General features: G+C 38.2%; 1 protein-coding gene across 1 annotated transcript in view; it reads right to left on the reverse strand.

Annotated features, from left to right (window-relative positions):
- LOC141459408 (dynein intermediate chain 2, ciliary) overlaps window positions 1-11,378 on the reverse strand; it is a 32,874-nt gene extending 21,496 nt beyond the window's left edge. Inside the window, exons 1-5 of the mRNA XM_074138473.1 lie at window positions 11,022-11,378; window positions 9,028-9,440; window positions 6,925-7,204; window positions 5,901-6,059; window positions 1,756-2,009 (exon numbers count right to left, since the gene is read on the reverse strand). Of these exons, the coding sequence (XP_073994574.1) occupies window positions 1,756-2,009; window positions 5,901-6,059; window positions 6,925-7,204; window positions 9,028-9,440; window positions 11,022-11,208 (1,293 nt within the window). The 5' untranslated portion in view covers window positions 11,209-11,378. The remainder of the gene's footprint in view (window positions 1-1,755; window positions 2,010-5,900; window positions 6,060-6,924; window positions 7,205-9,027; window positions 9,441-11,021) is intronic.
- Window positions 11,379-11,961: the final 583 nt, after the last annotated feature.

Below are 11,961 nucleotides of genomic sequence, written 5' to 3' on the forward strand. Positions count from 1 at the left end.
CTGCAGGACTGAAACGTCTCTTTAGGCCCTAACACATTTGAAAAGGTAAATCTTGGATCTCAGGTAAACTTGTTGAACGGCACATCTGCAGAAGTTAAAAGAAGAATCACGGCGGCTAACAGGTGTTATTTTGGTTTGCTAAAGTACATGAAAAGTAGGCTCCTTTCTAGGCAATCCAAATGCACTCTGTACGAAACCTTTATTCACTCAGTACTTATACATACTCCCCAGACTTGGACTTTAAGTAAGACAGATGAGAAGGATCTGCTCATTTTCGAGAGGAAGATTCTTCGGAGAATGTTTGGCCGAGTAAAAGAGGGAGAAATCTGGAGAATAAGAAAGAATAGGGAGCTATACGACGTATACGCCGAAGCGGATGTTGTAAAAGTTATCAAGACAGGGGGGCTGAGCTGGGATGCCACTTAACTAGAATGGAGGAATCTGAGATCCCAAGGAAAGTGTTAGAACAAATTATTCACCGAACTAGAAGGGCAGGAAGCCCGAGGCTGAGGTGGTTAGATAGAGAGTCGGCTGATGCAACATATATTTATTTAATTTTAATTAATTAAAATTATCCAATTTGCAAAAGTCTAAAGTTTGTAAAGGCAGACTCAATAGTGTGGCGCAACGCCCAAATACATGTACAAATTTATAATAACAGAAATTATTTTAAGGTGAATGAACATAACCTACATTAATAGATAGAAGGGTGGCCGATAATTATCCGGGATAGTAAGTAACTTTAGAAATAAGAGAGGCGTTCTGAGTTAAAATTGTGTTTTGTTATTAAAAATATACGTTCCGTAATAATAGTTCATTTGTATTTTTTTTTTTGTTTGCCGTCATGAAGGAGGTTTCTTCTTTAATATGCAGTTTATTAATTCTTTATTTTGGTGATTAAGGTTTATCAACAACTGAGATCACTGGCACCTCGAGCTTTTTCAGTGCACTATCGGTCTCTGAACTATGTTCTTTCACCAGACAGTGAGCTGTAAGAAGGTAAAATCTAAAGCTGGATTCGAACCTGGGTTCTGTACGCTAACCACTGAGCTGACTCCTTCCTCTTTTTTGTTTTTGTTTTTTTTTTTTTTTGTTCAGTTTATAGTGCAGAAGTGCTCTCGAGATCTTTTCAGCAGTATCAGCAGTTAGTTTAGTAAATTATTTGTAAACGGCACACCCTTCTTTCAATTAATTAATCACCTAACTGCGGCCAGCCTCAATTTAAGTTGAACTGAACTAATACAATAGATGCAAAGGAGCCTTTATAGGTCTTTTAAAAGGACAGTCAATGTTGTTTTTTACCCGCTCCCTGTACAAATCTCTGCTAGTGAAGTGGTAATAATCACGATTCGTTTTACGATGAATTTTTTTTTCAATTTCGAACTTCACTGCATCATGTAGACAGTTTTGTAGAAGGTAACGCTCGGCCTTACGCTTCCTGTCAGACTAAAAGGTTAAAATTTAAAGAACTCGACAGATTACTTTTATAGTCACTCTTTAGTCTTGACTTAGCTGCATCTGACGACCATTTGTTTCCATCCATTTACTTTGCGGTAAAAAATATAATTTTATGGAACTTATAATTTCGTGTCACTCGTTTTTGAAACTTATTATTTTTAATTGAAAAGTCTAAGCCTAATATCTATCAGTGCGGCATCCAATACCAGGCAGAAAGATGGATTCCAACAGTCAATTAAATTGGGTTTTGTGTTATTCTTACCACATGTGCCAAATATGTGCAAAGAGCAAACCAACCTTCCAAACATGACCAATATGCTTGTTGTGTGTGGGTGAATTGATGGACACATGACGTTTCAATTTGCGTTTACTCAGGTTGAACACTCTTACGGTGCCGTCGTGCAGTCCCACAGCAACATACTTACTGTGTTTCGGATGAAAATCAAGGCTCATTGCACCACATTTAAAATTCGCTACAACTTCCGGATAGGTTGGATTCTTCAATGTGTACAATACCAAGTAACCGCATTTAACTGGCTCCAAGAAACAGACTGAAAAAGAAATAAATAATAAAATCTGTAATTATTAGTATTTTATTCTTATTTTTTTTAAACTTAGAATATGCACTAAAAGTCAGTTGCAATATTTAACAGTTTCTTAATTTTTAAATTTTACTATAAAATGAATGTTGAAGAATTTTTGACATTATTTTTTCTTCAGAACATCTTTAAAATAAATGCTATCTGAAGAAGGATTACTTTACCTACTTTCTCTTACTTTTAAATTAAAAAATAAATAAAATAAAATAATAATGGCTGTTGGCTGTCTACAAAATCGCAGAAAACTCGAAAAAAAAACTCTATGCAACACTTATGAAAAATTAGGTTTTTTCCAATTCGCCGTTTAGGGCCCATTATAGTATTTTTTTCGGGGTTAGAATCGTACAGTGTATTAAAATGACATTGTGTAGGAAATCAATAATTAAACTTTCCTTCACAACTTCATGAAATGAGCTTTTCTCAGAAATTGTTCCCGATAAACATAGATCATATATATGTGCAGAATAAGAAACTTGTTACAGTCGTTTTCAAAAATTATAAATTGACTCGGTAAGAGGCACTTCTTTTTACCTGAATTTAACTAAAACCCAATTACCGGTAGGGCACCAAAATCTATTCCCTATTTCAATACCTGTTCATTACAGTCACCATTTACAACAGTCACAACAGTTTACTGTTACTTACTCACTACGTAACGCCACAAAACTGTTCCACGACTGACCACTGGTCCGCACTGCACCGAATTGCGCTAGACACAACCGCACTAACAAAGCACTACTCGCTAACTGACTAACCGCCTAACTGGCTAACTCTGAAGCACTCCGCAACACTGACTCTCTCAAACTGTCACTTCCAAAGTGTCTCTCCAAACTAACTTTCCAAGACTCACTAACTCGAAGACTAACTTTCCAAGACTGACTCAAAACTAACTCAAAAACTGACTTCTCCAGCTGTGTCTGCCTCCTTTTAACTGCGACTGCCCCACTCCGTCTGTCTCACTTCGGTCGCTCAACCCCTAGAACAATCTAGGCCTTTCTACTTTTCAATAGGCCAATCTAGCCTTTGTCAACTTCGTTACACTGCCCCCCTCTAAGAATTGTTCGTCCCGAACACCAATCTCATTCGTGACGTAGGGCAGTGATCGGTCTAAGCGTTCCACCTTCATCTTGAGATCTGGGCATGAGTTGGATCCGTTACACCAGGTCGTTGAGCCGACAGGCAATGGTGCAAGATCCTTCCCAGTAACTTAGGAGGTTTTCTCTTTTTGCGGGCTCGTTTATACGACCAAACTTTCTCACCTCTCTGGAACGTTCTTCCGATGACCTGCCTGTCATACCATGTCTTCTTCTGGTCACCATCCTGCTCCATCCTGTCACGTACCTTTTCACGCGCAGTCCTCCTCTTACGGCGAAGTTCCCCAGTATAGCTGCTCATGTCCGACTCTTCAGCTTCCAGGCTGCCAAATGGAAGGTCACCGGTTAGTCGAAGCTCTCTGCCAAACACAATGCTTACAAACATTCGCTCTGTGGCCTCTGGAACTACTAATCGGTAATCCATCTTTGGGGGAGGCGTATGTTCGTCCCAATTCTCTTGATGTTCATTCCCCAAAAGCCTCCGATGGCCTTCTAGGGTCCTGTTGATGTGCTCCACCATGCCGTCAGAGTGAGAGTGTAGCGGCGTCGTCCTTGTCCTCCTGACGCCGGGGAACTGGTAGTCCGTCGATGCTGCAGCTGCCGTTGACGCTTCCTGATCTGCTAAGACGTGGGCCTCTGCCCACTTACTGAAGAGGTCCATCGCAACCAGATTACGGCGCATTCTTCTTCTGTAATCAGGAGAAGGTCCTGCCATACCGAAGACTATCCTCTTGAGCGGTAATCCGACCTTGTCCTGCCTCAGGGCGCCATTGGTTCCTCGGCTGCTTCTCTTCATTGCTACCCACTCGGTGCTACCGACTACCCCAGTCTACACCATCCTCGTGGTAGCCTACCAAAAAGAACCGCTGCCTCCGCTTGGCCAATGCTCTCTTCATTGCAAGATGGGTCCCGGTGATACCTCCGTGGATGTCTGATAGCCCTTCTTCCCTTTTCGATCCAGACAATAGTACTTGACCTCCCTCTTCTTTCCTCGCTGTCCACGCTTCATGGCTCTCTTCCACTCCTGGTTGAACAATGGTTCTCTTACCTTGATCTTTCTCTTCCTGACCGCTGCAGTTTTCTATGCTTTCTTCTTCCCACGCAGCTTCTTGAACTTCTACAAGGCTACGTCCTCCTTTAACCTGGTCACATTTACCTCTAATGTCCGACCTGCTTCCTGCGTCGTCCTTGCTGCCTTCGTCTTCTTCTTGTATGTTGTGCGTTTCTGTTACGTCCTCAATTTCTTCTGGCATCTCGTTTACTTCTTTTTCTATTTCTCCATTTATTTCGTTATGGCCTGTTTTCATCTCTTTCCGCCAGTTTCTCATACATTCTATTATTTTAACTTGCTCCTTTATCACCTCATCCAGGCGCTTTTCCATTCCTTCCTTCACTTCCTTCGCCAGAGCTATTAACTCTTCCATGTTCTGCTTCCTGGCACTCACGGGCATATAACACTCGTCAGTTCTCCACAATTTTCCGGCAATTAACTCGAACTAATAGAATCACACTTACTCGTTTAGCGGTTTTATCATATCCCACTTCTGACACCAATGTAAAGTTTTTGTCCTTTTACTAAAAACTTTACTTACACAACTAGTGCCTGCCACTAGTTAATTTAATAATATGTGGGTTTGTTAAATAATAAAACTCGCTAAATTTGTAAGTAATAACCTGATTTATTCACACATTAACATTAACATTTACTAGTAACTAACGCTATTCATTACAGTTACCATTTACAACAGTCACAACAGTTTACTGTTACTTACTCACTACGTAACGCCACAAAACTGTTCCACGACTGACCACTGGTCCGTACTGCACCGAATTGCGCTAGACTCAACCGCATACTCTACTCACTAACTGACTAACCGCCTAACTGGCTAACTCTGAAGCACTCCGCAACACTGACTCTCTCAAAAACTGTCACTTCCAAAGTGTCTCTCCAAACTAATTTTCCAAGACTCACTAACTCGAAAACTAACTTTCCAAGACTGACTCAAAACTAACTCAAAAACTGACTTCTCCAGCTGTGTCTGCCTCCTTTTAACTGCGACTGCCCCACTCCGTCTGTCTCACGCCCACCTGCCGCTCACTGGCTGAGGAAAACACATACTGCCACCACCCCAACTGGGGCCGCCCTCTTCCAACACTCTGTCTCACTCCAACTCCGTCTGTCTCACTCCAACCTGCCGCTCATTGGCTGGAAAACACATACTGCCACCACCTCAGCTGGGGCCGCCCTCCTCCAACTCTCTGTCTCACTCCAACTCCGTCTGTCTCACTCCCACCTGTCACTCACTGGCTGGGGAAAACATATACTGCCACCACCCCAACTGGGGCCTCTCTCTTAGCTGGCTTTTACACAGCGGTGGACCGTTATAGGCTACGGTCATTAAACTCCTTGAACAATCTAGCCCTTTCTTTTACAGCTCAGGTAAAGCCGTGCCTTTTGTTCACACAGTGGCGGCCCGTTACCGACTTTGGTCGCTCAACCCCTAGAACAATCTAGGCCTTTCTTCTTTGCCCATGTCAACTTCGTTACAATATGTTATTTTATATTTCTTTTGTACTTCTATATTCTTATGTTCAATAATTGTATGAATACTTCTGTGGGCATACTGAATAAACGGTTCTCTTCTAGGGTTACTAGAGGGAAACAAAGTAATATTTCCCTTACAGGAGGAGTAAAAGTAAGTAAAAATATAAGCGTTATAATCATAAATATTGTATTTTTTAAACTCACAAGATCCAAAAGTTGCACCGAACATATCTTTGTGCTGTGGGTTCCAAATTAGATCTGTAACGGTGAACCCGTGGGTACATTCATATTGGAACTCCCACAGAGGAAGCAATGATCCTTCATGTTTATATTTGTCCGCCGGATCGTCATAGAATTGATAATCTGAGCACACAATCAGGTAAAATAATGAGGTGTACAAAAAAAAATAATGTTTTTCTAAAATAAAATAAAAAAAATCTATGGACTTTAAAACTCATCCACATACGCCAAAGTACTTACAAATACCATATTATATTAATGTTTAACTATGTGAGTTCCTCTACTAATACTATAACAACTACAAATAGTAAGTTTTTTATGGAGATTTTTTTATAAAGGCCAAGATTGTATATTTCAATTTTTTTTTTACTTTACACAATACAACAATAGAAAAAACATACAATTATAATATACTAAATGTAACTTAAAAGCTTCGCCTGTTTTTTGTTAATTCGAAGGGAAGATCCCTTTGGTCAGCATGCTGCTTGACTTCAAAAATTCAATACGACCTTACACAGAAAACAGAGTTCAAGGTTGCTAATATGTGACGTTGATGATACTTAACAGAAATCTGACTAATCCAACAATATAAACACAACTTGCTGCAAAGCTAGCCAATGTTTTCTAAAGACACGATTTGCAGATCACCTCTATACAGTGCAAAGGTCAAACGGAGGTGAAGGAAAGTGCTACATGATCGTATTACAACTCAACAGCACGCCAGTATTCTTACAAACCTCTCTCACTAAAAAAAATAAAAATAAAAAAGCGTTATGCGCTTCTACAGAAGAGTAATGGTATATTAATGGTGGATTTACTGACTAAATCCTGAGAAACATTTGTTGGTAGCTGAACAGCAGCCCTATCTGGGAAGACTATAATCCAGAATTAATCAATCCCTTAACAAATTTATTAATTCCATCTTAATTTAAAACTAATGAACAAGAGTTTTAAAGGATTTTTAAAAGGCGTGTAAAGAAGAAGTTACCATGCGCCAACTCGTGGTAGGTGTTCTGATTCACCATTCTTTCCAATATCCGTGTCGCCTGATTCAATCTTCTTTGCATCAAGGCTTTAGGTGAGCAAGGTTTTCGCTTCCATCCATCATATTTTTTAATGCCTAAAAATAATATTTTAGCCTGCTTCTCCTTTTCCTTAGCTCGTTCAATAACTGAATAGTCCTCTTGGTAACTGTCCCAAATGGCGTACTGGCAGACCAAATCGTTCAGCTCGTCAGAAGGTGGTGGCTCAGTTTGGCAGGTTTCAGTCTGGAACAGATTGTCGTACTGTCGGTTTTAAGATCCATAATACTGATTGTTTTTCATATTTTGTAATTTTATGAAATTGGCTCTGGCACTAATGAACGTTGAAATGAAATCAAAATTTTATTAGAATGTGTAAGTGTTTGCGAGTAAAATTCAAAATTAGTTCATTTACTCCCCCTTCTATGAAGCTTGCAACTCATTGAACTAACTGCGTCATCTAAACAAGGTCGGCTTCTTCACCGATCAGTTGGCAGATCCGCTGTTCGGATGGAACATGTCGACCAGAGGTTCCTTATTTAGCTTTTAGTTGATAAAAATGTGATCTTTCTGCAGTTGAAAATGAGAAAATATACGTTCTTTAATTTTTTTGTTTAATTTTTAATGATTTAAGGGGCGTCAACATCTGAAGTTAATGGCGCACGGAGCTTTTTTCAGAGCACTGCCGGCCTCCAGACAGTGTTCTCTTTTTACAGACAACACTATCCATCACAGTGAGCCGTAAGAAGCTTCTAGAAAGTGAAAATCAGCTGGATTCGAAGCCGGGTCCTCCGCGTGAGAATCCAATACGCTAACCGCATAGCTAATCCCTTTCCATTAATTTTATTGGCAACAATGATTTCCGCCGAGTAATGATTTTCTTTTAAAGTTATGCATGTGCTAGAAGGACCTCCACTTCACTCTAGCAACCATCTTCAAAAGAACTAAATTATTTTTGCACGGTTAAAGCCTCAATTAAAATGTTGAGTGACTTACAATCCCTTTTTCATTTCTTCCGAGTTGCAAAAGTTCAACAAGTAAAAAGCGACCATGATGCTCGCGCAAGAAGTGATAGTCTGAGGGTGCCAGTAAGTTAATCTGGGTCAGATAAACTCAAAATTCATACTACCACTAATAAGCGCATTTAAGATAACGTGTACTACCTTGCGGTATCTTATTGAAGGAGTTTCTAAAACCCAAAGAGGTATACTTACTCCAGATCTGAGAGTTCGCGAATTATATTCTCAACAATCACCTTATCATGAACTACCCACGCACTTCCTCTCAAGGCATTAAAAACCATTGTACCCTCACTGCAGCAGTCAGTCGCTGCTCAGACATCGCCTTAATTGTTGTGCTCTGTTAATTAACATCATTGTGGTTAAACCAGTATTATGTTCTACCTCTATTCACATGTGTTTTAACTAAGTGTAAAAAAGAAATTAAAAGTGTTTTTAAGAATTCTTTTACTAGTTAAAAACATATAACTCGCGTCCGAAATGCGTTGAAAAAGAGTTCTAATGTTTCGCATGACCGATAGGAATTAGTAGATTTATAATAAGAAGTGGATGACAGTCTCCAAGTTCCACCAAATGCATTCGCTCACTTTTATTTCTCAAAGCTTATTCATCGGGAAAACGAATACAGCAGTTTCACCTAATCTTATCCATTGCTTTTGTTTGTTCAGAATATCTGAAATAAATTCAATTTTTGACACAAGTAATCATTCTTTTACTGGAATTAAAACTAAGTCGGATTTTGGAAGACGATTAAGAGGCGACAATCCTACCACGGTTTATGGTTGAGCCTAATTCATTAAAGTTTTTGGGGGTGATACAAGAATTTCTTCTGTATTTTGCGTCAGAATGTTGAATCTAAATGTTGAATGGGGCCTAAGGCCTACTTTACTTTCCAGGCCCATATAACCCTCTCTAAATTAATTGGTCCAGTCGTAAACAGCCTCAATTAACTAGGTTTCACCTAAATAGAATTGTGAAAAGTACAGTAAGTAGGAAACATATTGATTGCAAAAGTCACTACTTAGAACTAAGCAGAGGCCAAGTGCTTACTCTGTAGACGGGCCGGTAGGTCATGGCGCCTCGTTCAGAGAAGTTAAACTGGTTGGTCAGCTTCTTCCTCTGAGTGCAAACCAGTTCGTCCAAGGCCTCTTCTTCGGCCAGTTCCCGCTCGGGTTCTCCTTCATCAGCGTTTCCATCCTCAGCCTCGCCCTGACCTAGTTCATCCAGATCCGTACAACTGTCTACTTCGTCTCCTTCGCCGGCATACTCTTCTCTGGACTCCTCACTTTCTGCGTGCAGTTCAGCTGATTCTTCCGCCGCTTGATTTTTCTCCATTTTCATTCCATGATTTTCTCCATTTGCTTTCTCTAAATCACCCTTTTCATGTTCACCTTCAGCTTCTGGACCATCTAGTAGAAAATTGTAAATTAAAAGAGCTTCAATAAGAAAAGGATAATGCCAATATCAGTCATGACTAAAACTGGCATTATTCTTTTCTTCCTATTTGATTAATGAATCAGTTACCAAGAACAATGAACAATAATTAAAATATCTTTTCAAAGAAATTCAAAAAATTCTATTGGAAGCACTAGGATATCTCCTTTTACTGCCCTTATTACAATTATGTATAAAAGACAAAGTTTTAAAACATTGACTAATGCCAATCGTCTTGGCGAAGAAGGTATCTTTAAGTTTTATATCTGTTAGTACGAGAAAATTTCAAAAAACTTGAAATTAAATTATTTTCTCAAATTTTAAATTCCAGCAGTCTTTAAATACACAGGTCAACAAAATAAAAAATCCAAGAGCTGTTTTGGTTAATCCACGTAATATTTTTTGTTTTTTTTAAATTCCGACTAACAACCTTCCTTCAATTTTGGCTCCGAGAGGCCTTGAATCTTGGTGACCAAGTATTTGAAGCATTCTCCATCTCTTGGAAGTGATTTTATGAAAAACAATTGAATCAAACCCGGGCATGTCAGAGACCGCACGTCCAGCTTGCAACATGTTGATGCTGGTTGCATTACCCCACTCTTAAAGTTATTTTCTTTGAAACATATTTTTTTGGAAATCGTGAATGCGCTGATGTGAATTAATTAATCCTAATTTTGACTTCAGATTTGGTTAAAAATCGCTAAGATCAAAAAAGACCAAAAATTGAGAAAAATTTACTAAGTTTGAAGAGAATTTGGCATCCTGACGTCCGAGATTTTTTCAATATTTTTTTTTCTTTTCCGCTCACTTTACATGGAATACAATTTTACATGGAAATTAGAAGGAAATAATCAAATAGCTTTTTAGTCGCAGACCTGTGTTATTGTTCAGATGCCTGAACTGTAAATTTCCTGAAAGAAATCTGACAGCGAAGAAGTTTTACGAAAAACACCCATCAAAAAGAGAAATTGTTCTGGGAAAGTTTAAAATATTTTTATGGACGAGACATTTTACATTTGGCAAATTTATTACAGAATGTACAAAAAACTTTGAAACAATCGCGAAAAACTGAAAAATTTTTACTCAAAAGTTTCTAAAATTGGTAATGGATTTCGGCTAAAACCTTAATTTTTGACGAGAAAAATTATCAAAATAGAACATCAAGTTTGGTTTTTGCGATTTTACACTTCTGGTATAGTCTACATAAGCTCAATGACCTTGCGTTTTTGTTTTCAGGGAACCTCAAAATATAAACGAATAAATGAATTTCATTATTGTAGTAAATTTAAATGTTTTATATTTGAGTGGCTACCCTGTTGAGGGTTTATGAGAAGGGATGACCGTTAGGGGTGCAACAGGGTAGCAGGTAGTAAGAGACATTCCTCAGTTTTAGTTTTGTCACTCTTTATGAATGTTATGCTTTATGCGTGTTATACCTTATGAATTATGTGAATAAACTATATTTATGATAATTTGTGTTTATTCAAACCCTTAAGTATTAAGTATATAATTATTATTGTTTATGTGTTTTAGTTTGTGTTTATCTCCATTTTTTTTTTTCATTTATATTTTACATTATTAATTTTTAAATGAAATCTACATACTTTTTTCATCATTTTCTTTATTTTCTCCATATTCCACATAATTTAAAGAACCGGTCAGATCATAAATTAAAATTTCTGTTGGTGAACGCAGAAACGGCTTGTAAGAGCTATGTCTGAAGCTGAATATTACACGGCTGACATCGTAATGTGGGTCAACTCGCAATAATTGCTTCTTTACAGCTTCCTCGTCCATCTGCAACAGATTTCCATTAGAATTACCTCTGAAGTTAGGTCTAGGTCTACCGATTTTTCTAAAATTCTTACGAAGACAATAAGCGTCAATTTGGAATTTATATGTTGCTTATTTGTTGACTGTTTTTTCTTCTTATTTGGTTTTGAACTCTGGCATGTAGTAAACGTTTACAAAACTTGGTTACTAGGAAAATGTTTTTAATAAAAATGAGACTTTGTAACTACTGATACCCACACAAAATGGTATACCAAGTAACTATTTAATGCGTTTTTTCAAAAAAAAAAAAAACTCATTTTCAATTATTAATTAATAATTATTTCCGTCCATTGGTATTCTTCGTCTTAACTGCCGTTAAGAAAGTGTGAAAAAAACTGCTCTAAGGATTCGACATGAGCAACTTGGACTTTTTCCGAGGTGTATGGGACGGCTAAGGTCCAAGGAACGTCTGCAGGCTAGATACAGTGTGTTAGAGCCAGTCGCAATTTGTGCTGCTGAGATTATAAGACGAGGTATCCCAAACTAAAAGATCATTGTCTAAAATTTGTCGAAGTTGAAATATGGCATCATTGGTTTCAAAAAATTCTTCACTACTTATCTGACTACATTTTTCAGGACCAAAACGACCCCCTCCCCTTCAAAAGCATTTGAAGGTTCCTTTCAAAGAAATTGAACATTTATCCTGTCTGAAATAGTGACATATTGTAAAGTTTTTGTCCTTTTACTACTTTACAATTACAACTAATGACTGCCACT

The sequence above is a fragment of the Rhodnius prolixus genome, unplaced genomic scaffold (assembly GCF_049639745.1).
Source record: "Rhodnius prolixus isolate KJV_2025 unplaced genomic scaffold, Rpr scaffold_11, whole genome shotgun sequence".
NCBI classification, from domain to species: Eukaryota; Metazoa; Arthropoda; class Insecta; order Hemiptera; family Reduviidae; genus Rhodnius; species Rhodnius prolixus.